Raw genomic sequence first — 26,220 nt, 5'->3', positions numbered from 1 at the left:
ACACACATTTCCTCCAGCACTCAATCACAACTGCAGCTTCATTTGCTAATGTTGGCAATTTTTCTAAGGAGGTCTTGTTTTTCTACATATTATTATATGCAGTAACATATTATACAGTAACATAGACTAAAGCAAAACAGCTGCAAGGAGGAACATGAAGATTTAACTACACCCCACAGCTCAGCAAACTTTCACAATTGATGTTATGCACACCTCTCTCAGTTCTGTGGGACAGGGGCATGGACCTCAGGAACAAGAGCTAGTTACCTATGCATCAGGCATGGCAGAAAAAGGTGAAAACCTAAGAGACTGCAAAAGTGCAATGAGCCCTCCATCCACTGGTGAAGATAAAATGTTACTGATTAAATTTGTAAGTGTTAAAGGAAAGTCAGTGTAGCTTTTCATATCCAGAGACACCTAAGGCAGCAATCAAGAGTATTGCAGTCTCTCATTTTCCCACAGCCTTTAGCCTCCTGAAAGGATTGCCATGTAACTAAATCAGAAGTTTACATGAATTGTTTAGAGAAGCTTTCCACTCACCACTCCAAGTGTGAAATAGTTGAAGAAGTAGTCATTGCACTTTGATGGGACCTGCTTATGGGGCGAGGGCGAATGGATTTTCATCTGCAAGAAACACACTTTTCAGGTGCATTCAATAATGCTCAAAGATGAATGCCTTAAATAACATCTCTATGTTCAAACAAATTGCTATAATCTCATTTGAAGCCTTTGTTCAACTATGTAGGATACTGTTCTTCATGACAGGACCATCAGCTGCTTGCAGTGGCACAATGACACATCAGCTTGTTCAGTCATCTGAATTAAAAGGTTTACTTACATGATGCCGTGTAAAAACATTAGGAAAAGATCAAAGTATATGCTGAGGTTATTTTACATAAACTATAATTGAAAAAAAGCAGGCAGAACCCACTTGCTAAGGCACATTTGGATACAAAAGCGCTCCCATTTGTAACAATTCTTAAACCAGTTAACATGATGCAATTTCATTTTTTTAAATAAATTTAAACAGATTTGCATCAATTTAGATTAAAAGAAAAGCTTCTTAAAACCTATTACATAATGGTTCAGCCTGATCTATTATGTCAAGTGATATGTCAAGCACTTGTAATTTGTGTTACATGGCAGTTCAGCTTCACTGACCTTGCAAAACACAAGCCCTGTGATGAGACTGAAACACCATTGAATAAAGTCTGTGCCTGAATGAATTCCCTCACCTTGTCTTCGGACTTGTAGAAGACTTTGTGTGGAGAGCCCAAGGTGCTGAGCACATCCTGGCAGGAATCACCAAAGTACACACAGCGCTCAAATACCCGCATCTTGGCATCGGCTAAAACACCTGGGCCACAGCCTGCGGAATGGAAAACAACTCTACATGCATCCTTCCTGATCACAGAATATATCAGTAAATCAACACCAAAAGGTTAGCATTCCTCTATTTATCACAAACCAAACAGCTGCATTCCTCAGACAGCACTGTCAAACCAAATTTAACCATTTACTTTGCAAGAGTGTAATCATTTCTTATCAGAGCGGTGCATGCACTGACTGTTGCATGGTTCCCCATTTGAACCTCCAATTTCAGCCATACTACCTTCACTTCCTTGCTCTTCACATGAACATGACTTGATTGCCCAGCCCATCTCAATTTGATCAGCTGGCTATTAACAGGAAATACCAGGAATTATTTCTATCCCTAAAATATTCTACTTTAGCAGCTTGAGATTTACCTACGGCTAAAAACATCAAGCGCATAAAGAAAAATCCCTCATCCATATTAACTGTATCACAAAACATATATTCTTTACTCAAGATTCCCATAACTTACTAAATCAATAGTAAGTATGTTCCTGTGCAAACAATGTTAAAACCAAATGTTCTTGAATAGCCATTACACAGATGAATTGCTGACATGTTAGCAGATGTTAGGAAATGGAAAGATGTTGGAGCTTGTGAGCCTATTTGCTTTCAGGAATGCAGCATCTTACATTTACGAGAATGCAAGTACACATGCAGCAGTTATAGCAAGATACAGGATGTGCTCTAAATACACACTTAGCTTTCCTCACTATGCATAATTTATGTAGCTAGTTACCCACTGAAATAAATCAGAAGAATCCAATTCAGTCATCCTTGATTTCTTAAGCAACAGTAACTTCAAATTAATACATGGGCAGAGAAACTTGTGCCAGAACAGGTGTGTAATATGTTCTACAAGAGTTTCTACAAACTTTGCAAGACAAGAACAGCACATGTCCGGATTGCCTCTCTGCAAGTCTGTCTGAAAATCAGTGACATTTTAGTAATTACTTTACTCATTAACAACACTTCCTTTAAGCTGCATGGATATGTATTTTTAACACAACTTGACACTATCTGAAAAGTGTCTGATTTCTCAAAATAATTTACATAATTATGATGCCATAGCTAACTCCTTCCCTAGTACATGAGGATGTGTGTTCGCTACACTAGACAGCTCTACCTTATCTTCCTCTTTAATGAGAAGCAAAGCAGCTTGAAAATAGCTGTTCCATTTTTATTCATAATTTTTTATTTTTCATCTATAATTTTCTCTTTTTCAACTTTTGCATATTGTGAGTGTATTCTGTTTCCTCAATATACATGGAGCCAGCAATCAGAACAGATCAAAAGCTGAGCCTCCTAATGAAAATTGTTAAAAACATCTCAGTATTTATTCTTAAAAACATTGTCAAGTCTCAAGTTTTGGTGACTGAACAAGACTTCTTTGCAGTTGTTATATCTTTCCCTAATTTCTAAGCAATCTCCCATCTCTGAGAAGGAGAGAGCCCATTCAAGGAGGAGGACTCATCAGGGTCTTTTCACTTTCACCACTGTCTCCTACAGCAAATGAAAACAGAACTGAATTGGAAGTGCAATTTAAGGCTGCAGCATGAATGTAGTCACCTGGTGTCATTTTTAAAAGCCTTCCAGACTTAATCACAAAAATATCAATATCATATAGCTCCCTGGAATCTCAGAAAATGCACACATACACAAGGTTTCTTTGTTTGTCATGGGTTTTTTTGGTGATGTACTGAGAATAGTTATCTGTTTTCTTCTACACATACAACTGGAGTCAAATTCCATTTCTGCAAACAGATTCTAAGGACTTAGAACACGTGAGGACAGGACTCCAGTTCTCAGTGATTTCTCCAGGGTTAGGAAAATACAGCAGCAGGCAGATTCACCTTCACAAGGATTTAACAGGGTTTCATTTCCAACAATTCAAAATAAGGTAGACATAACACTTTGAAATCACCTATTAAATCATGACAAATAACCTGTGTTTACACAGGTTTATCCCTCTTTTCCTAAGGAGAACAACCAGTGCAACCTTGTGAGTGCCTCCCATACCTGCAGTGAGTAGGCGAAGCCGTAAACCTGAGGGTCCAGTTCCATCTCGCAGAACATCGACGTTCTCGGCGTACACGTTCCCAAGGAAACAGCTGAGAGGCATCAAGGGAGCCCTGAAACCAATCACACAAAATGTGCATAGCATTTGCTTCATCTTCAAATTTTCCATTAACAAGCTGGTACCAGTTCACTGGAACAGAGCACGTTAATTTTGAAAAAGCTGCATGTAGCTGAGACTGAAGATTGAAAGTTGTATTAAACAGAAGGATCAGTAAGTGTGGGGAGAAAGGAAGAGGAACAACACAGCACTCAAATGCAAGATCTTTACTATTACTGAAAAAAACCAGCAAATTTCAAAGACTCCAGGAATTAAGGAATTACAGAAACTGGACCTAGCCTTTGGGTATCTCCTATGAGGACATGTCAGCTCAGATTTCTCTCAGGGAAATGGAAGTTGTGGAGTTTTTAAACCTAACTAAATCCTTGACCTAGGCATATCACCCAAATTCAGCAGGAAAGCTTTCTCCATAATGCTCTCACTGCTCTTGGGAAGGTACTTCATAGCCCAGAACATGAAATCAGCTTGTGCAGTTACACCAAATACAACTGTACTGTTTTACTGGGAAAGTTCTCAATTTAATTCAACAATATTATTTCAGAAAACAGTAACATCCCCAAGTGCGATATTTACAGTGGAAAGGCCTATTTTCTGTATATTAGCTTGTATATGGTCCCTAGAATTCCCTGTTCTTATGTCAACTCTTCCAAGTGAATGACGAGCTAAAAGCTGGGCTTTGAGTTCTCTCTCACACACAACAGAGCCCCATGCAACAATCAGTGCTTTCACTAAAGCTCACCATGTCACAGATGGGCACAGACAACAGTTTTTCTCAAGTGCACTTATTTCTAATTAGGAGACAATGTCTGCATAAACAAGGTTCCCTCAATTTTGAGCAGTAATTCAAGGATGTATTCATCTCCTGGCATTAAAAAACTCAACTGTCTCTGCAAAAACTACCACCTTAACAGTTTGGATACTTCTAGGATCAGGTACCTCAGAATCCTAGAATGGTTTGGACTGGAAGGGACATGAAGTATCACCTAATTCCAGCCCCTCTGTCATGGGCAGGGGGACACCTTCCACCAGGCCAGGCTGCTCAAGCCCCATCCAGCCTAGCCTTTAATATGGTAAACTCAGTCAGGTATCAAATACATTGAATATATGGTAGATTAGGCATATAGCTTTTTTTTTTTTTTGTGTTTAGCAACAGATTTTAAGACTCTTGCTAGGGCCCTGCCATGACACACATATTACCAATATATTACAAGCTTACTCACTGCCTACACCAAGTTTGATTTGCTTATTGATTTGCTTGGTTATCAGCATACAAACAAAATCTAGCATAAGAAGAGTCTAAACACCTCTTAATTCACTACATTTCCTACTTCCATGAATTCATTTTCAGGTCAATTGAACTTGCCTATTACATCTGAACCAAGCTGATTTTATATGAACATAAATCAAACCAACATTTGGTTACAAGGTCTGAGGACAACACCAACAGAAATTTGACTAAGATTCGTATTTAAAGGCATTCTACACGTTGCCAAATTCATAAAACACCCAAACCGAATTCAAAAATAAAAAGAAAGAAAAAAGATTATATTTAGCAATGGCAAAACCCTAAATAAATGATCAAAAGAGCATGAGCAGCTGTACATACTTGGTATCCTGCAGACTGTTTCCGTTGTAGATGTACATACGTTTCACAGTCGCGCCATGTGGAATTTGCAGAGAGGCCAGACCATGGGCAAAGTTAGGCTGTGGAGACACAAAATCATTCTTGTTACACAACACAGTACACACTCCAGCTCAAGGTCAGAAATTGCATCAGAGATACAGTATATGCTTACTAATTTAAGTGAGTCTCCAGCCAGAGAGAAGGGGGTAAAATAAGAGGAAAACCCAACCTTCTAGGTGGTGTTTCTTTATATTCCACCACTCCTGGATTCCTCAGCTGGGGTGAAACACTCGCTATATGTTTATTCATCAAAAGATGCCCTTACTCTGACAATTAACCACTTTGTGTACTGAGAATTCAAGTTTTCCCTTGCTTTGATCAGTGGCAGCTAGCAATTTCCAAGTATTTGTAGTGATACACTGTATTTAAGGTCTAAGAAATCATCTGTCTTAAAGGAAAACTTCCCTTTGTCTCCCACTGCATTAATTTCAGCCTTTTAACATTTTTGCTGGTTGGCAAGATGCCTTTATCAGAAACTTAAACAGAAACTTGTTCATTAAATAGATTTTCCGCTCTCCTTATCACATTCTTACACATACTGTTTTGACAGGGATTTTGAGTACTCTCATCAGATAGAAAGCATGTTAAGAAAGTTGGATTGACTCTTTCAGAACTGGAAGAAATTCCTTCTTCTAGTGCAGTATGTGACAGGACCTTTTTCAAGACCAATAACACACTTTGCTGTCACCATACAGAAAAAATCCTCCTTTGTCACAAGTCAACAAAAACAAGATGCACAATATGCAAACTATTACCTGGTCTACTTTGGCAGGACATCACATAAGGCAAACACACACACATACACAAAAAACCAAAAATTAACCTAGAACAATAACTTTCACTGCTGCAGGTATTGAGAAGGGAACCTCCACTACTCAGCAAATCAAGAGATGACCCAATTTCAATTCTCTTCCTGTATTTGCCTGGAACATGAGTACCTTGTGCAGGGAGTTGGACTAGATGATCCATACAGGTCCCTTCCGACTTGAGATATTTTATGATCTTTTCAAATATTTGGTATAACAATTGACTTCTCAGTAGCTTGGCCATTTCATTCATCAATGCCCTGGGAACTCTCGCATGAAAAGAAACTGCTCTTTGTTGGGGCATTCTTTTTGTTTGACTTATTAGGTCTCCATTCACCTTCCAATCTGAAACCTAACTGACCTTTACTACTACTAAACAATAGTAGTAGTCACTACCCCTGGTCACCCCCTGTGGCATGTCAACCACAGCCACTAAAGCACTAGGCTGTGACAAAGAACATGTGTCATCATGTTGGTTGATTTCTTCCCCTTTGATTTGGCTCTTTATATGCTCCTTTATTTTAATACCATGCTTTTTAACTGATAAACCCAGATTATATAACTGAGAGCATTCCCATCCTCACATGAAACAAGTTATATATACATTTTTGTTAGTACAGAAGGAAATCACAGAGGACCTGATCTTGTTTCCACTTTAGACAGTGATTTCCAAAGATTTCAGAGAATGCACAAATGCATTTAATTATTCAGTAACTCATCCAAACATTTGGTGAATATGCAAACAGGCATTACAAATAAAACTCGTTCATTTGGCTCGCTAAAAGCATTCATATTGAAGGACACTTAAGATGAAAACGTATTTTATGAAGTCTATCCTACATTAGTTGCATAATCACTTTGATGAGATTCAAAAATATCTGATAGAAGAACAGCCTCCCAGTAGATTGCCTAATATTTATGTATTTGCATAGACAGCACTCGTATTTTTAGAAGACTCCCTTCGCCAACAAAATTGCCAGTCCCAGCTCATGATGCAAGCAAAATCCCTTAGTACATGCCTTTTGCCAACAGGAAGTAAATTTTTAGCTTTGAGATGGTTACACAGCATTAATAAGAACAGAACTGAGGAGCTCAATTCCTTCCAAATTACTGGGTTTCTTTGCTTGCAAAAGACAGCATGACAATGTAGGTGATACTTTGCAAGTACCAGAGAGGCAAAAAGATTATCCATTAACTCAGAATGATTGCTGACCTCGTACTTCGGGGTTTCAGTCCAGGAGTCTAACTGAAAAGAAAACGAGAGTCCTCGGAAATTGAGGTGAAAGAGTTGCTCAGCTGAGTTATACACTAAAAGGGAAAGGAAAGTAAAAACAGGTTACCAAAATAATCCAACAATTCTCCAGTTCATATCTAACAGCACCTTCATCACCTCAATGAATGTTACATCTCAGAATACAGGAGGAACACAATTACACAGGACAGTAACAGCTTTGCTTTTGATTTGATGCAGTAAAAACACAGCAATAAAAGAAACCATAGATTCATTGCAGTTGTCTCTCCAAGCCTGCAGGCACTAACCCATCCCTAACAACACAATTATACAATATGACACAATCAATTATACCTTAATATCTCTAAAGTAGTTTAAATAGCCACCATTAGTACAAAACAATTCTGACCATTGTTACGTAAAACATTGCACAGTATTAACCAGAAAGTCTTTCAGAGAAATGTGCACAGAACAGTGAGAAATTCCTTCTTTCACACCAGTGGGCAGCACAAACGGGAGCTCAAAGGAGAGCTCACCCTGCGACCTGCACTTCCACCTCTCCTCCCTAGAGGAGCTCCCATGCCCCGAGCAGCTCCGTGCATTCCTGGGTAGCACGGCACAAGGAGGAAATGCTTCAGACACACAGGTCCTAGGCCGTTTACAATGATAATTAAAAATAGCATCACCAGAAACAGCAGCCAGCCAGTCAGCTCCCACAAAGAGTACTAATAAATTAGAGCACGCAGACTTCCAGCTGTCACCACATCACGAGATGTCCTGATTCATTGCAATCAATTGCACAACATCAACTACAAACAACAATAAATGTCGTCCCAGTACTTACTCTAACAAGACATACTGTTTTCTGAGACTGTGGAAAGATTAAAAACAATCCCAGAAGTCTGAGAGCTTGGGAATTGTTTTGGGATTGATTTTTCAAACTTCAACCTGTGCCCAGTAGCCACTGGGGGAACAGAGTGTTCTAGTAACACACAGGAGCTGACAGCTTAAAAACACCAGAGGCTAAAAACAATAAAGAAACCCTCTAACAAGAGAAGCTGCTTTCTTCCACTTTACCAAAAGAACACCAAAGGTTCAATAGTCCCTTTTTTCTTAAAATGTTATATTTAAAATGACATCGCATAGAGAGAAAATGCATATAAAGAAATATTTTATTCCCTCCCTCCCACAGTGTCTTTCAAATGTTCAACTTGAAAGACATATCACAAGGTATCTGGACAATGCCAGGCCACCCAGGATAGAAAAATAATAGTTGAGCAATAAGCATTAAGCTTTCAAAAGTCATCATTTGCCTTTTCTGCAGAATGTGCTGGCTAAGAGTCTTTTCCACGCTTGCCACTGAAAGGAAAACGTGTGGAGAGAGGAAAATGTTTTGATCGGCAGGAAAATTACACAAATCTCTCTCATGTGATAAATTATGATACATCTTTTCCAAAGCCCACAGCCAGCTGGAGGACTATTTTTCCCCTAGTCATGCCAAGTGTGATATCTGATTATACGAATCACATCAGTTCCCATCCCCTGCAGTTTGTTGATGCTTAGGTTTAAAGGGCAAGGAATTTTTTTACTCTTTGGAAGTTCTCTCATGTCTCCCTCAAAAACCACAGATCCCAACCGCATGACTAAATGTAAGGATTTTTAAATTATTTTTTAAAATTTTTTTACCACACAGGTACACTGCTAATTCCATTTAAAATTGCTGATAGAAGCAAAAGGACTGATTCTTTGCTGCTGCACCCTGGCTGGGGGAAAGGGAGGGGGTTTGGCTTCCAGGAAAGCAGCAGAGTGTGACCAGCTGGGAAATATTTCTGCAGAGCTGGACAGGACAAAGCCACCAACACCAGCAAGGCAGAAAAATGGACACAGCTTCAGTAAAAGCAGAGGCAGATCCAAAAGTCAATTCTTACTTGTATCAAGCACAAGACTTTTCTGGCACCTTAGTGGAGCTTGGGCCACCGCTGAAGTCTGGGAGTTAGAGAGCTAGAACACAGCAAACCCCTCCATCCTTCCAAGGCCACTGTGGTAGGAGGGAAGGAGGTCTTTTTCTTCTACCTTATGACTTGAGTTCAACCCCAGAGCCCTGATCCTTGCTGAATGGCACTTTGGCACACAGCCACATCCATGAAGACTCAGGACAGGATGTGGTTTCAATAGAGCCACTGGCAAAAGCAAGCACTTCCCAGCAGGAGGTCAGGTCAGAGAATCATGGAAATGTGGGATAAAAATCTTGGCTTTGATGAAGCTGTTGACCTCCAAAGTGGTTGTATTTCAATAAGCCCCATGACAAAGGTACTGCAATGTTTCAAACTAACATTAGCCAAAACGTAATGAAGCTGGTTGACTTTTCTGATGACTCTTCTCTTTTAAAACCACTGATCTGGCAAAACCAAAAATGCTCACTGAAGGTCGGTTTCAACACAAAACTGTTGCTAACCTTTTGAAATTTATTTTGAAACTACCACTGTATCCTGTTGCAGGAAAGTTCTGCTGCAACCACCTTGGTTTTAAGTGTAAGACAACATTTTGAGTGAAATTCTAGTGGAGGTTAACAGAGACAAACAACAAAATACTTTTTAAGCGCTTGCATTGGGAGTTTGAAGGAGTATTAGCACAGAGAAGTAAAGGGATGGTTACATTCCTTTCATTCATGAAAATCACCATTTGATACTTTGGTCATATTAAGAGGAAGTTTTCTCCTCCTATCACAGCTCTAATTTTTGTGGGACATGAAAACACCATCACCATCCCTCCCACAGGCTGAAAACCCCTCTGGTTCTTTGCATTTTCTGTTTCAGAAAACAAAGGAAAAAAAAGTTATCGAAAACTTGTGTTGCATAATACAGCTCAAACTGTTCGTGAGAGGCAGCTTAATATAGAGCATTTACTTCTGCTAAATAGGCTGTTAATGGAACAAGTATTTTTCCAATGTGGAAACTTGAATAAGCAAATGCACTAATAAAATGGTAATAGAGACCAACATTTTAATAAATACATTTTCGTATCTACATGTCACTAGATGAAAAGATGTTGTGAAAAACTATCACCAGATGAAGCAAGTGTGCAAGTTTTCTTAATTGAGTATGACAGGTGCACAAGATCTGCAAATTCAGCACAAGGACACGTGGTGCCAAACTATGTTTTTAAGTGCTTGCACATGATTTTGTGCAGTAATAAAACATGCTATCACTACCACAGGGAATGCTTATGGCTAGATATGTATTTTTACAGTTCATAGTATCACAATTTTGGAAGTGCTCCACCTCTAAATATTTGCAAATAAACCATAATCACAGAACAAATAAAAATTATAAGCCATGCAGGACACAGAACTACTTTTAGCCTTCTTAACTTCTCCAGTGTCTTAGATCTAACCATAGGTTTCAGAGCTGCTGTCTAAGAGGAACTTTTATTGTCACGACCAAAATTAAAAAGGCTAATTCTGGTCCTTTGAGTATTACAGCTAGAAATGCTCCAAGCTTCATTTATCTCAATCTGATATTCATCCACTACTGCAGGCTTTTATGCAATGATTCTGCTCTACCCACATGACCCTCTCCAGTTAATAAATCCTGTTCTGTAATGTGCAAGAGATTGTCTGCAGAGAGCAGAGACAAAGGCTGGATATGCAATCACCATCCATCACAAAGAACGCTCGCCTGTTTGGGATCAGCCTGACTACTGCAAATGGACTGGCTGAAGCTAAAAATAGAAAATGAGACTCTGAATATGGTATCTTGACTTTATGGAGTTAATGTTCTTCCTTGCTGTGCCAGTTTGTGGCTCCATTTCTTGAAAGTTCCCAGGCAGTTATAATTATAAATATCCTCTTCAAAGTTTTACCACTGGCTCATTTTCATAGCCTAACAACCCCCTGAAATACACTCCTCTTTTTCATATATAAACAAGGAGCTTAAAGATAGTTTTTTTCCTGCTGCAGAGATGGTGAAAAACCAAGTGCTGTGTAAGAGTCAGAGGAGGTTCAGCCAGGTTAAACAAACTTGTACTGGTTCTGCTTATGCTGCACGAGGACTGACTTCACACCTCACCAGTGCTCCCAGCAACAGAAGGGGAGCTCAGGGAGGTGTAAGGCAGCTGTACACAGCTCAGATTTGATCCTGCCTAGCAGGGGTATAACCACATTCACAGAGAATGGAGACTGAGCAAACAGCCCTGGCTGACTCTGCACAGAGATCAGCTCAAATGCCTGTGCTCATGGCATACACAATCCCTAAGGATGCTTGAGAGCTGACCATGCATAAGAATGTGTAACAACAACAGCATCAACAACAAAGCTCACAGTTTTCTGGTACTGGCAGTTCAAAACAGATCATTAATGATATCTGAGTACACCACTCTGTGCCAGTGACTCTCTGCTTCACTATTTCACTTTAGAAAGAGTCACAGTTGAACTGACAGCACATTTTACACTATTTCCCAGCTATAAGAATATGACCCTTCTGGAACACAGCTCCAGATCATATGATAACAGAACTGCCTACACATTGCTCTAGGCAGACATACTGGAAAGATTTCCTAGAAAGAAGTCTGTCAAGCTAGGTGTGCTTCTCAGAAATTTTTTGGCTTACCTCCTGGATGTGTTGCTCCAAATGACTGATCAATTTGTTCTATGGTTGGAGCAATTGCCTGAGAGTTAAAATGGACACCACTGAAAAAGAAAACAAAATTAATCTGCCTTACGGAACCGAATAGATGCTACAAACATTTAATAATGGAAATACTACATTAAAAGTTTAAGAAATCTCCAAGACTGAAGAGTAAACTGGTAATTTAACTAAGTGCTATGTTCAAGAAAGGATGATTATGCACACTCTTTTATGACAGCTAATTTTGATTTTTAAAGAGAATAACTGAAAAAATTAATTCAGGATTAAAAAAAATTAAATAAAACCAGCCACTCTAACCAAAAAGAAATCATGGGAGGTCTTAAATCACTTACCAATATTTTAACTTCACCTTAGTCAAGTCATAAACTTCAATCACCTGAAACACAAGAAACAGAGACATCACCATAGTTCAGACATTTGCAAATCATTACAGAGGCAAATCCTTGTCAAAAGGCAAGACTAGCTAGTGCTGCTTGCTCTTTCTTATAGAACTCTGCCAAGATAAACCACAGTGTCAGAGACTGAACTTCAAAAACTGACTCAACAACTGCACATCTGAAGTAAGGACTCAACAGCACTGGGTTCAGGAGAGAAGCCCCATATCCCATAGACATCAGCACTGTCTGCAGGAAGAAATATTTTCATTGACACATCAGCATCTTTATTTCTAAAAAGTTTACTCTTAAGCAAATTCAAAGGAAAGCAATAGGAAGGATTAGCTCATTAGGGAATCCTCTGATGAATGTCAAACAATGGACCATTCCTTGGGTTGCTCCTATTACCCTGAAGAATGCCTGTGCAGGACACCAAGTCCTAACACTGACTGCACTGCTGTAGCTTTCCAACTCTTCTAAAGAGATGAACACAGCAAGACTTAGTAGTAGCACCCCCTTTCAATAATACATAAGACATCTTGCAACCTTGCCTATAGCATTACAGAAGACAATCAGAAGAGCAGCCCACAAAGAAATCAGGGCAAGCCATAACACCAGTTCTGATATTTAGTAAATGTTTTAGACCTTACTGAATATTCCAAGGAGCTTCCCTCTCTGCAGAAAATATTATATATGGATCCCTTCTGAATACATTACTGCAAACAAACATCTGACAGTGATGTCATATGCCTTTTATGACTGTCACTGGATTTTGAGGCTACACTTAGCTTTAAGCAGATCATTTTTGGCAAGTAGCCATGGACAAGCTTCTTCCGCCCTACATGTGTGTTCCTGTACCAGCAGAAAAACACGTACAGCTCATAACTGCTGTAAAGCAAAGGTAAAACATGCTTTTTGTTTTGTATAATCCTCTAACAAATCATTGGCAGATTCCAACAGGACTCACCCTTCAGCTAGAGAATAAAGCAGAATTTCCCAGGAAGCTTGTTACCAAGTGTGGCTTTAAAGCCTAAAAATATCACCAGCTGAGAAGGAAGTCTTGGTTTTGGGAGATGCCCAGCAAATAACCCTAAATAAAACAACTTGCAATGTTTAAACCACTACCTCTATATATATTTAGAAAAAAAATAAATCAACACTTAATGGCATTTCAGAATAAAGGCAACAAGCAGGGAACAAAGCCAGTAACAAATTAACATTTTGGCAGAACCAATGTAAAAGAACAAACATATTTTTCGCCTTAATAAAATACACTTGGAATTACGCTTCTTGGAAAAACCTGGTGATCTAGTATTTTAATTCAAGTGCAGTTGACAAGTCCAGATTTTCTTTACTGTTAGAGACTATTAAAAAACAAAGGCTACTTTTATGAAAAGCTAGGAATTACTTTACCTTTTTTTTTCAGTGATCTTGCACATCTTTTCCCTCCACTAATTTTTTTCTGAAAATAGAGAGAACCAGCCCCACCCCAGCTCTTGTTTTGCAGCCACTACTGTAGGGTGCTGGGCACCCTCCAGAAGTTCTGCTGAACAAACTGCACTGTGCAAGACAAAAGTATGAACTGAATAAGCAAAAGCAGTGCACAAGGAATTGCAGTGGCACAAACAGGGTTGCCCCCAAGAGAAACACCCTGACAGCAGCCAACAGGCACCAGTTTGCCAACTCTCCTCTTCCCATGACTCAGAGATCAACTCAGGTCAACATTTCTTTTTACCAAGAGCAGAGGAATAAACGAGTACAACTTAGCAAGAATTCATGGCAGTCAAAGGATCTCATAAGTAACAAAAGTCATACCGAGGAACAGGCCAGAGCACTAGAAAAAGATTTCTTTTTTAAATTACAGCAGCTACACTGACAAAAGGATCAGTGTGATTCCATGTGCAGAGAACATAAAATGAGAACACCAAGGACTGTTCACTGATGGCTTTACTACACAGTCAGACACTTGCTCTAAATGAGTAAAAGCTCATTCACAATCCTAACATTCACTGTTTTGATAATTACTAAGACTCATAAAAACGTTCAGGTGTCTACTACCAGCAATAACAGATCAATGCTGTGAAACCCAACTCTTTCTCCACCTCAGAGGGAGCACACAGCAGAGACCTTGATGCTAAAATTGCTTTCAGAACCTGGTCCTGGATCTACCAATCCACATCAGCAACATCTCCTGCAATACTTTCGCTACTGAAGATGACTTTCCCCCTCCTCCTTGAAAAAAGGGAAGAAACTTCTCAGGAATATTGGTGGCTTTATTCCTGCACCAGTTTCCTTGGAGTTGTTAAGACTTTCCACCTTCATAGCCTGTATTTCAATCTCTTTCACAGTCAAATTTACTAGGAAGTGTTTATTAAAAAAACAACACACAAAGAGAAGACAGACCTCCTGATTTTTCCAGTTTTGCTGCTGCTGAGCAACACTAAAAACACGGAGTCACACCATCTTAAAAACAGGCATTACTTACTCTACACCTACACGATCCTTTAACAAGTCCTGTTGCTCACTTCCGAACTGATCCCACCAAATTCCTTCTATAAAGCTTTCTGAACATTTTTACAAGTTTTCATAGCACTGTATGCATTTGCACAGTTTGACTATTCATCAGTCAAACAAACAAAAGTATCACTAGACCACTGAACCACAACGTAACAGAAGAGATTGTTTTTCCTGTGGTTTTTTAGTTTTGAAACAAACCTAGAAACATACCAGAAGAGTGTGGGGTTTCTATCTTTTCTTTAAAACAATTTTTTAAACACATTATGGAGAAAGGCAAGAAAAACTCTTGCTTAGTTCTTAGCACAGTGGGTATTGAAATGACAATATCAGACCCTCAGAAACTGGAGAAAAAGAAACAAGGTAGACACTAGTTACAGCACTTCAAAAAACACTACAGGAGTTCAACATTCCCCAAAGAAAGTCAGTAAGTAAGCCATGTACTTGAAATGATTATGCAAATTTTGAGTTCAGTCTCCTTCAGAATTACATACAGTTAGATAGATTTCATACAGCTGGCAGAGAATTTTCAAGATATTCTCTTAAAAATTGTAAATCCACATACACAGTCTGAATGACTAAATTAAAAATTCTTGTCAGAAACAAGCATACCATTACTACAGAATGACTTCATGAACAGAAACTACCATAAAGCAATTACAAACAGAAATCTGGGGGAAAAAATGCTAAATTAAACTGAAAATTTTCTTCAACATGTAAACTTTTATAATTAATATAAAAAATTTTAGAAAAATACAAGCATATCATGGTGTTACAGGCTATTCTTACAGAAATAAATACTTCCAATAACTAATCTATTCAAAAGTTTCTATTAAAAAAATTCATATATATGAAGTACACAAAGAGCTCAAGTTTCAGCTGATAGCACATGCTACTCTCCTACAGCAATTTTTGGGATAAAGCAATGGATGAACCGTTGAGTGATGTTTTTGTGCTGGTTTTATTTCACATGTGAGTGAAGGGCAGAGGGCTCCACCCACCACTGTTCCAAACCCTGGAACTATGGATGTGAGCACATATTCCAGACTTACCTAACAGTAAACATTCAATTTTTTAGTATCACATTCCAACTCCACACTTCTGCTTTCAAATGTTAAACAGCGCATCAATTAGAGCAGTTCACTCTCACCCAATTAGCCAAATCAACACCTAAACACTTCTGTCACAGAGGAATTTACACCCACCAGGTGAGAACCAGTGACAATTGCTCAGCACAGCTGGTCTGGCTGAAAGGACCACCCTGAATAACTCAGAAGTTACATAAGGATATTTTAAATGCTTGTTACAAGCTTTTCAAAATTTTGTATTCATGCAGTCCTACCTCTATAGCCCCACAGTCATCCATTTTGTGTGGATGAAAAATACCACTTCCATTACAGATACTTTCCAAAGATAAAGGCCATGGTAGAATAGTGACTAGTCTGCCTTTTATTTTGTATCTTAACTACACAAAGCATCCTAGAGAGATGCAGATCAACACCTGATCACCCTAAAGCACAAAAGCAGAATTGAAGACATCAATTGCAAGAACCAAAACTCATCCAGAACAAACTGAAGTCAGTGCAGGAGGCAGCTCCTCACAAGAGGCCTGGATGTGACCTTCTGGGGGAATCACAGCCACACAAGTACTCTGCAAAGCTAACCCAACTGACAACTACCAACAGGAGGAAGTTTAATTTCATCAACAAAATGGCAGCCCACATAGAGGAAAAACCTGGGCAGAAAACACTATCTGGTTTGCATTAATGATGATCCAACTTCAAATCCATGCCTTAGCTTCAGTAAGGGCCTTGTCCAACTTCTGTGCAACTTGAGACAAGAGGGGCAAGGGAGACCACATTGTACCATCCCACTCCTGTGGCACTTGTACAGTCCCCAGTGCACTGGTGAAGTGTCTTAATTCCATAAACAAGGATTTAAATCCCAAACTGAAGAAATTCAGTTCATAATCACAAGAGAGCACACTTTGTATGACAAATTAAGTGTCTAAATGAGGTAATACTTATGCTCTGTTAAGTGTCAATGCACCCCAGGGTTTTGGTTTGCATTGCCTGTTTGCAGGAAGGGTGTTTTATTACCTTAAGTCTCTGATTGAAAGCATCAAACAGCAGTTTGATTCCATCCTGAGTCAGGTTAAGGATGAGGTCATGGCTAAGAGGTGACTGTAAAACAAGAAAGAGCTGTTAGGCTTTTAATTTCAAGACTTCGTTGTTAAGATATATATCTCTGTAAAAGTATAAATTGGTTAACTTGGAAAAACAAAACTGCCTCAGCAAACCATCACTTGTTCAATGAATAAGCATAACTAAAATACATTTGGCCAAACCTCTCAAACCCTCCAGTTTCTATATGAAAAGAAATAGAAATGCCTGTGTAGTATCAGTGCCCTACAAGAACTCCTGAAAGGGTACTTTGTCCATTACTTAAGCGGGAGGAAAAACAAAAAAACAAAACCAAAAACCTCAAAATAATATAACCTCCACCACATTAAAAAACCAACCAAACAAACAATACAAAAACCAACAAAACCCCACCCCAAAAATTAGCATTCCCAATTTAGCATCAGAGACATCATCTAGGGACAGCCTCCATTGCATTCTCAGTGCACAAAAATACCAAGTCTCACATCAGAACCAGGCATGTGCTTGACAAAAAGATGGCTTTCCACTTCAAAAATCAAACTGTCACAGTCTTTTTCAGGCCTCAAAAGGAAGCCTTCAGACTCTTATGTTGTGAATTTAGGTTTCCTTAGTTACTGTGAATCATAACAACTAAAGGCTTAATTTGCAGTCTGCTGGAGTCAATAGGAGACATTCCACTGGCTTTCCTGGTGTCTGCAGAGGCTCTACGCCCTCTCAGTCTGCTGGGCCACTGGGAAAGCTGCTCTCTGCTGCACCAGTGCAATCTACACACACACAGTCACTTGGCCCCAGTTCAGCTTTTTGATCATGTACCATGCAAAGCACATTTCCTCCAAAATGCTCAATCCCCCAGAGCTGTCTCCTCAGAGGAGAAAAAAGGCTGAATGGCAAGCAGGCAGCAGGATTCATGCCCTAGAACTTCAACAGGCAGTCTTCTAGCAAAAGACAGAATGGGGATGAACAACTGGGGCAAATAACTGCTTCTAAACTGGGCAGCCACACCATACAGCCCTTTTATGAATTAAGCATACTTTGCTCTACTGGGAAGAGCTCTGGGGTTTGACTGTCAGAAGTCCAATCTTCATCCTCAATTTCCTCACATCAGCACTATCTTCTAGCCTTGAGACTTCCAGAGCATTTTCACATGCATCTTCCACCCCTTCCCAAACCATATATGCAAATAATCAGATCCTAGACTTCATAACACTAGGTCAAAAGAAGCCATGGGGCTTTACATCCCCTGTGATGCAGATTTCCTGTTCCTCTGGATCCCTAAAGTAGCTTTTCCTGAATCTGGTTCAGTTTGAGATCATCTTTCCTGAACACCAGTGATCTAGAGTGTAAACTGTCTACTAAATGAAACTTTCACAACATTTCACACAATGGCATCAATACCTCACTCTTACCGGCAAACTTTCATGGCACTGAGTAGAACTGAACAGCATTGCAATAGAACTATAAGCATGAGATAAAAAGGTCTAATGTTGACCCTGACAGTCTTTTTCTAATCCCTTATAAATCTAATTTAGAAAGGCTACAGATACAGCAAAAAAAACTTGTTACATTCAAATACATCAACAGGGTTGTTCTGCTATGGGATATGCTCTGCATTTCACTAGTTTCTAAACAAAGTTTTCATAAGGTTATTCCAAAATTAATGAGAGCATTACAAGTACTTTTGAGTGGGTGGAAAAAAAACCCCAAACATCTTAGGAAAAGCTTGATAATTAGTACAGCAAATAGCTTCTGTTCTACGCTGGCATATTTTCTAATACATGGAAAGATTCAAGGGCACAAATTTAGTTCATGTGACTTTTAATACACAAAACAGAACCTCAATTATGAAAGATAATGCCAAGAAGCAACAGGAGAGTTCTTCCTGAAGGAAGCACCACAGATGTGCAGTTACATTGCCAATCTACATAAAGACACAGGAAAAACTGTTATGACTGAACAATCCCATCAACCAAAATCCAACTAGAGGAAGAAGCTCAGGGAAACAAAGGCAATTAAGTACCCCACTTACACTGACCAAAAAGGAGTTAAAATTCTTTCATCCACAGAAAAGGATTCATCAAGCTTTTTTGGCACAGTTTGGGCATCCCATTTATGTCAAGTTAAAGAGAGCACCGTGGGCAGATCTAATTGCATTTAATTGCCATATAAATTTTTGAAAGGAAATACTCACTGCTGGAGTTCCAGGATCAGAAATTCAGTGCTTTAGACGCAACAGCTTTAAATAACATTTGATCACTGTGCTCAAAGGCATTCTTGTACAAGGCAAAGAGGAAAAACATGAAGGCTGTTCTATCTAGCTAAACTCTGCCTGAAGTTGTGCATGGCAAAGTTAATTTAAAGCTTTGAATCTTCTCAGAACTGAGCTCTTTGTGCTCAGCTGCTAATGAAATGCATGACACTCTGCACGAGGGTGAGGACAGAGCCAGACAGTCAAATGCAGGCTTTGAGTGGTGTGTGAAAAAAATCAGGCACTGAATTGTAATAACATACAGAAAAATATAATCAGCACAACTATGCCAGAAAGTTGAGAACCACTATCTCATTAGACTATGCAGATGCTACAATATCTTTACATTTATTGCATTTTGGGGAAAAAAACCCAAACCACTAAACCTGTCTTCTGCAGACAGAATAGAAGTTCAGTGTACACAGTCAAGAACAATGTAACTTTCCAAGAGGTGTAAAAGACAAAGGAGAGGTACACCTTTACTTGCTAGCACTGAACCACTAATCTTTCTGTGATTTTACAGTCTGAGTGGAACAGGAATCTCATCATTTATCTAAACAACTCTAGAAATAATTCAAATGCACTGTGGTAAGAAAAACTAAGAAACTCCAAAGAATACAAGAAACAAGGAACGTGTTCACTGCCAGACGGATGCTCCCATGCATTAATCACAAGGAGCCAGATTTGCAATTCAGCCATCATAAAACCCATAAATCCACATAAAGTGAAACAAAAAAAAGGGATAATTCATTTAATAACATGAAATATGTATCCAGCACTGAACACCAGAGTCAAGGTTGTTCTTAGCTATTTGGTATTCACTGCAAATACACAAGGCCTGAATCCTTATTTTGATACAAAATAACATTGTACAGACTCTGCCTTTTTCCTGATGCAAAGAGCAGTAATTTGCTACATATGAATATCATCTTCTTATTAACGTGCATTGCACATAAAACATCTGGAGAGTCACAATCCTCCTTTGTCCTATCTCCTCTTCCCTTACACTTCCATCAGAATAACACATTTTAGTTGATCTAGCAGAAGGGTTTTACTTCTAGCCCGCTCTGATGGAAGTCAAACCTATCCGGAACTTAATGCTTAGTTATAACGAATGATTAAAACATCTATAGCTGGTTTAAATCACTGCACCCACTTTCTGCAGACAAAATTGCAGATGCAGAGAGAAGCTGTGGAAGGTTTTTCAGGGGGTTCATCATCACTGAACCAAACACAACAGCAGAAAGTAATGAGTGATTCAGTTCTTTAAACTGCAGCAACACTTCACAATGATAAATAGACTAGAATTAAATTGTGCAGCTAATTACATAACATTTCACTGCTTAAAGGTAAAAAAGTGCCACTCCTCCACTGCATATACGAAACTGATAGCTGTTAAATCACTGCATTGCTGTCCTGAGGATTATTATATTTGACATGAAACTTGTAAAAGCTTGGTGGTGAAACTTACAAAGCATGACCTGGTGGCAATAATTTGGCATAACTCAATTTCAAGTAGCCCCACAATTCATACAATACATACATTAGCACAAAGCATACCTTAATTCCCCATGAGGTGCATTTCCTGGCCAGCCCTTGCACTACTCACCTGCTCACTGTAGAGAACCTGGACGTTTTTGATAATGCGACAGTGTTTCTGAAGAATTGCTACAGCCTGAGCCAATGGCATTCCTGTAAATAAAAAGTTGCATTTTTTTAGTGCAGAGACCAGCTAACAGAGATTTTTAACAGCAAGGTTACCCATGAGGTAACCAAACCACCATTAGCAAACACTGAGTTACAACAGAAAGGTATGTGGTCAGCAAACAAGCCAACTTGACTCATGGTATCAGCAGAGACCTGGTGTTTTGAAAGACAAAAGTCATTGTTTATCTACCAGTTGTTATGCATATATGAAAAAAGTATCTCTAGACACAAAATTAAACAGCAAAGTTCAGGCAGTTAAAGCAAAGAGTTTGCCACAGCCTGTGCACAAGTTTTTCTGCTTTTTGGGGTCATCAATCCAATAACTGATAAAATAACCCACATCAAACTCTACTAGAGCTGGCTAGAGCACTCCTATACACATTCAATAGGCTCCCAGAATGCTTTTTATGGCACACACTTTTTCATTAACCTTGATAAAGTACCAGGTACCCATACCAGACAGATACAAATACTAACAGAGAGCAATGATTCTCCTTAGACCTAACAGGCCACATTAGCTGCTGATATGGCTGTATTTGTGTCAAGGAAGAAACTTTATCTTCTCAGTTTACAGACAAGATATACATACCTAACAATTTGGTTCAATTGAAGCAATGCACTTATAGTCATTCAGCCTCTCATACAATTTCAAGAGCTTTTCTTCTTTCTTCAGTGTATATCTTATCTTTACAACTATAAATTTTTGAAAATGGAATGGAACAGCTGATTCTGCAGAAAAAATAGCACCACACCATCTCATCCTTTATCACACTAAAAACCTTTGCTGCCTTTCCAAATGAAATGTGATCACATTTGTGGATTCAAAGCAGGCATTTATAAAGCAAGGTTATGAGCTCATAATTGTGAAGTTTCATTTTCCTACTAACTGCTGCAAGTCAATTCAGATTAGTTATCTGACATTTTATTTCCATTCCTTGCCCTGTCCTTTTCTATTTCTAGTTTTTAAATGTTAAGAAAGTTGCCCTGCTTAGGGAAAACTTACCTCAGAACCTACACTTTTATTACATTCAAAACTTTTAGCTCCTAGCTACACCTCTCAAACTCAGACAGTACGTCATGTTTCAAAGCACCTTTCAGACATTTTCTACAGTATCAAAGTGAGAAAACTCTCTTTTCATATATGTCTATTTATAACATACACACCTAGCTCACCATAGGTACTGCTTTAAAGTAATACTGGCATAACACAAAAAACACCCCAAAAATATCATTCTCACTATCATGGCCATACATTGCAGCTTTGCTGAAATTATGACATCAAGTGTTGGCAAAACAGACGTACAAACTAGAACTACAGTGATTCAATTTGCAAATACCATACACAAATGTGTCTGCACAACTGGTTTTCACCTTAGCCTATAATCCTGGGGACAATTTGGCTTGCAGCTAGAAATTATACATCAGTAGATGATATACAGTCAAAAAGAAGAGTTATTATTTTAATAATGGTAATGAAATTAAAATGCAGATCCACACAATAAAGCAGCACTGTTTCCTATTATCTAGGAAATAGCAGTTGCCTTGCAGTCTAGGCAGCTGAGTTTGAAGATGACAGTTATTATGTATTAGATAATATTTTCAAAATGGAACAGAAATATGAATAGCAGCAAGAAGCTAAGATCAAAGATGCCGCTGTAAAAGTTCCACATTTCTTAACCTAGTAAAAGGTATGCATCAAAACAAAAGGTAAGGTTGATTGAAAAGTATAAAACCCACACCCTAAGTCAGTATTCATAGAAGACTTGCAGAGCTAAGACCATGAGCTCATTAAAAAAATAAACCAGTGGCACAGGCTGAGGCCCAGGCAGCACAGCTGACAGGGTCCATACACTGATGGTGCCAGCAGCAGGTGAGGATTCAGTAAAAGGCACTTGGTTCAAGAAGTGCAGAAACACCAAGTTGGGGCTGAAGTTCGATGTAAACTGATGCAATCTCGCGCTGTTAAGTGTGCAAACAGATGGCTCATGTGACTCTCTTACTCACAGCTTTCTCAGGCTGCAAGCAAATGGACATGGACCGACTTGGTTCAGTTTTCAGCAACCAAGAACCAAGCAGATTTGGCCATGCAGCTGCTTAGCAGAGCTACAGTGAGCAACCCAAATTCTCCAAGGAAAGTTTACAGAACCAAAAACATGTTCAACCAGCCAGTACCCACCCTTTGCCTCCATTTGCAAAAAGCCAAAGGAGGAATAAAAAAATGGGTTATTTTTCTCCAGCCTTCTCACACACAACATCCCCTTTTTCCTCAACATTCGTCAGCCTTTGCAGTCAAAGAGGAAAACAAAGAATTCTTTTTCCCTTGCTCACTAGTCAGGGGGAATGGGGAAGCAAACATGGTTTCCAGAACATCAGACAGTCAAGCAAACTGAGCCATGGCAGTAATGCCCACAAAGACCAGTGCTGGGCTCTCCTATCACAGATTTTTCCCTTTTCTAAATGCTGGAGTGATACAAGCAACACAAGACAGTTCTCTCACATGCACTGGTCAGGAACATCATGGCTTGAAGCACCAGCCTATGCTAAGACTGTGTCCTGAAGGGGTGGGGGTAGAGAAGTGAATAAAGGTTAACAGAAAAACACAAGAAAATCTAAGATGAATCATAACACATTAAATAAAGTGAAACTCGGTAGGAAAAGAAAGTAGAAAAAGCAAGAGAAATGCAAATGTGCCTTAGAAATTATACATCTCAAACACTAATAATACAGCTATAGGCACTACAGAATAAGTATTTAATTGCTCTCCTTTAAAACAGCAGGAATGCAGCCCGAGAGGTGCAGTGGCACAGGTATCTAAACTCAGTCTCGGTTAAATTTTTCATGCTCTAGTCACATAGTGAGTCAACACTGGAGCCAAAAACAGAATCCAAAAAGTCATGTACAAAATTTTCCTGGCATTTCCCCTCAGTCATCTCCATTGTGGGCACAGTACTGGAAGCCAGAGTCAGCAGCAGTTCAGGAATACTGCCATTAGTTCTGCTAAGAGCAGAGCTAAACAAATAATGAGTAGAACACTGCTGGCAGTGAGAGTCCCATTTCCACCAGCACTACCAAGCCTGCTGCCACTAACACAGCTGAACCAGCTTTGTCAGCAGAGACAACCTTCTCACAACAGCACTGGTGCAGGACAAAGTTAAGTATCCTAATACCTAGTCAGCCTCCTGTTCTGCACCAGCAGGTCATGCTAATTATACATTAGACACATCACGTGGTGGCTATGTTTACTCCAAGAAACACAGCTGAGTTTCCTCCCTCTCACATCCCTGCATGTGTGTGTGCATGCACAGAGAGACACTACCACTTTAACCATGGGACTGCGTTAACAGCTTTCCTTGGGAAAAGGAAAAACATTTTCTCTTCCCCTCTTCTCTTTTGATAAGGAGAATGGGGAGAAGCCAGTACTCTGTATTTATGAAGACTGTCAGGGTATGCAGCTAGAGGCTGCTTTTTCTCAGGTAACACAGGCACTAAAGGATGGCAGAAGGTCACACAAAGCTGAGAGCAGGGAACATTCAGGGCACAAGGAGTTCACCAAGATTTCAAAGGGTGGGACCTGAGGTGCTATAATTAGCCTCCAAAAGCCATTTAGCCCCATCTGTAACCATCAAGCTGTACTTGACTGAAGTCACAGCAGCGTAAACACTCCTTTGTGTTTGATAGGTTTCATATAAATAACTCCACAGCACAGCACCACTCCTTTGGTCCAACCCTAGTTCAGGGCAACTGTGTAACACTGTCTTTAAGGAACAGTCTGTCCCCTTGCTGTCACAGGTGACAAGAACAGCAGCCCAAGTGTAACTCAAGTTCAGGCAGACACAGAGGGCTGACACACAGTGCCTTGCTTACATTTGCCAAACTCCTATGAACATTACCTTTACACAGAGTTACGGCAATGATGGAAAATGAAGATAAAGAGTCCAACACTGATATATCACGCAACCACTCAGAAAAGGTGACATCTACAGTATTTGCTGAGAGTTTTAAGGACTGCCAATAGCTGCTTGAAAACACAAGCCACCCGAAGAATCCACACCATCTCAGTTTCAGCTGCACATTTCAGTGTCCTGCCTGAGCACCAGCCAAAACTTGCATCAGCTGGAGGAAAGTTCTTTCTCATCACAGCAACTGGTAGGAAAGGACTACTCAGCCAGATCCAAAATACAAATGACTGGGGGAAAAATACTTGTTATCTAACCCTGAGAAAATATCTCAAAAGTTTACTTTCTCCACTATGTCGCAACCCAGCAGCAACACAAAGAAATTGTGAAACTCGACTCATGTTTATGAAGGGTTTGAACAAAAAAGCACAGCATTTATGGTAAGTATCAGCGCACAGCTGAAGCTGCCAATATCACCTGACACATATTCAGGTGACAATCAGCACATTCATGCTTCCTCTTTTAGGAGTTATTTAAAAGAACTACTAGCCTGAGATGGCAAGACAAAAGAAAGCAAACGAGCAGATGAAAGCACACAAGCGGATAAACAAAGCACAAGTTGGCACGCAAAAGCTAGAGATGAAACTATAAACTACAAGGGAATCCGTAAAGCTCGTACTTTAGTCTTTTTAGCGACAGAGAAAGGTGAGCTTTGGCTCTCGCTGCCTTTCTCTCCCCAACTCGCCGGGAGAGCCCCTCTGGAGCGAGGGACCCGCACCGCCCGCTCCCGCAGCGGCCCGGGGCGAGGCGAACACTTACCTAAGGTGAACTCCCATTGCTCGTTCCCCAGAGAGCGCTCGGGCACCACCTCCAGATCTAGCATTGGCTCAGTAGCGCGGAGGCCGCGGGCTGGCACGGCGGGTCACCGGGGCGAGCGCCGGACCCTGCGGAGGGAGCGGCAGGGAAGCGGGAGGGAAGCTGGCAGCGCGGCCCCGCCACCGCCCCCTCAGGGCACCGGCCGCCCCCACGCCCCGGGGCAGCGCTGGCTCGCGGCGGAGCCCCGCGCCGGGCTGACCGGGGGAGCCGCGGGCACCGCCGCTACGGCGACCGGCCGCCCCTCCCCGCCCCGCGGCCCCCCGCCCGCGCCCCCCGCCCGGTCCCGGAGCGCGGGTGGGCGCGGCCCCGCGGGCAGGGGAGGTGCGCGGTCCCGCCGCTCGCCCGCCGCCCCGGCCCGGCCTGAGGGGGGCTCCGACCCCCCCCGCGCCGCGGGGCCGCGACTCACCTCACTTGCGGCTGCTGAAAAAGTGCTTTGCAGCTGTCGTCAGGCGCGCCCGCGCGGGGGCGGGGAGAGGGCGGGGCCGGGGCTGTGCGCCCCGCCCCCCGGCGGTGGGCGAGGGGGGAAGGCGGCGGCTTGGCGAGGGTGAGAGCGCGGGTTCGAGTCCCA

At 40.5% G+C, this 26,220-nt stretch overlaps 2 protein-coding genes across 4 annotated transcripts in view; one reads left to right on the top strand and one right to left on the bottom strand.

The window, feature by feature from the left end:
- The window catches only part of PHAF1 (phagophore assembly factor 1), a 34,753-nt gene extending 8,620 nt beyond the window's left edge, over window positions 1-26,133 (bottom strand). For 2 of the 3 annotated variants that reach the window (XR_014854504.1, XM_085071762.1), the window contains exons 1-10: window positions 25,596-25,979; window positions 20,783-20,865; window positions 16,866-16,949; window positions 12,211-12,254; window positions 11,840-11,919; window positions 7,215-7,309; window positions 5,118-5,215; window positions 3,394-3,506; window positions 1,236-1,369; window positions 541-624 (exon numbers count right to left, since the gene is read on the bottom strand). Coding sequence is in view for 2 of the 3 variants with exons in the window: in XM_085071762.1 (XP_084927888.1) it covers window positions 541-624; window positions 1,236-1,369; window positions 3,394-3,506; window positions 5,118-5,215; window positions 7,215-7,309; window positions 11,840-11,919; window positions 12,211-12,254; window positions 16,866-16,949; window positions 20,783-20,865; window positions 25,596-25,659 (879 nt within the window). In the remaining variant the exon portion in view is untranslated. Of the gene's footprint in view, window positions 1-540; window positions 625-1,235; window positions 1,370-3,393; window positions 3,507-5,117; window positions 5,216-7,214; window positions 7,310-11,839; window positions 11,920-12,210; window positions 12,255-16,865; window positions 16,950-20,782; window positions 20,866-25,595; window positions 25,980-26,058 lie in introns of those variants that run through there. The other variant, XM_085071763.1, reaches the window with a different exon arrangement.
- The window catches only part of B3GNT9 (UDP-GlcNAc:betaGal beta-1,3-N-acetylglucosaminyltransferase 9), a 306,546-nt gene that overhangs the window by 25,204 nt on the left and 255,122 nt on the right, over window positions 1-26,220 (top strand). The window lies entirely within an intron of this gene.

The sequence above is a fragment of the Lichenostomus cassidix genome, chromosome 11 (genome assembly GCF_008360975.1).
Source record: "Lichenostomus cassidix isolate B80296 chromosome 11, HeHo_3.0, whole genome shotgun sequence".
NCBI classification, from domain to species: domain Eukaryota; kingdom Metazoa; phylum Chordata; class Aves; order Passeriformes; family Meliphagidae; genus Lichenostomus; species Lichenostomus cassidix.
This window is presented reverse-complemented; position numbering and strand designations above follow the sequence as displayed.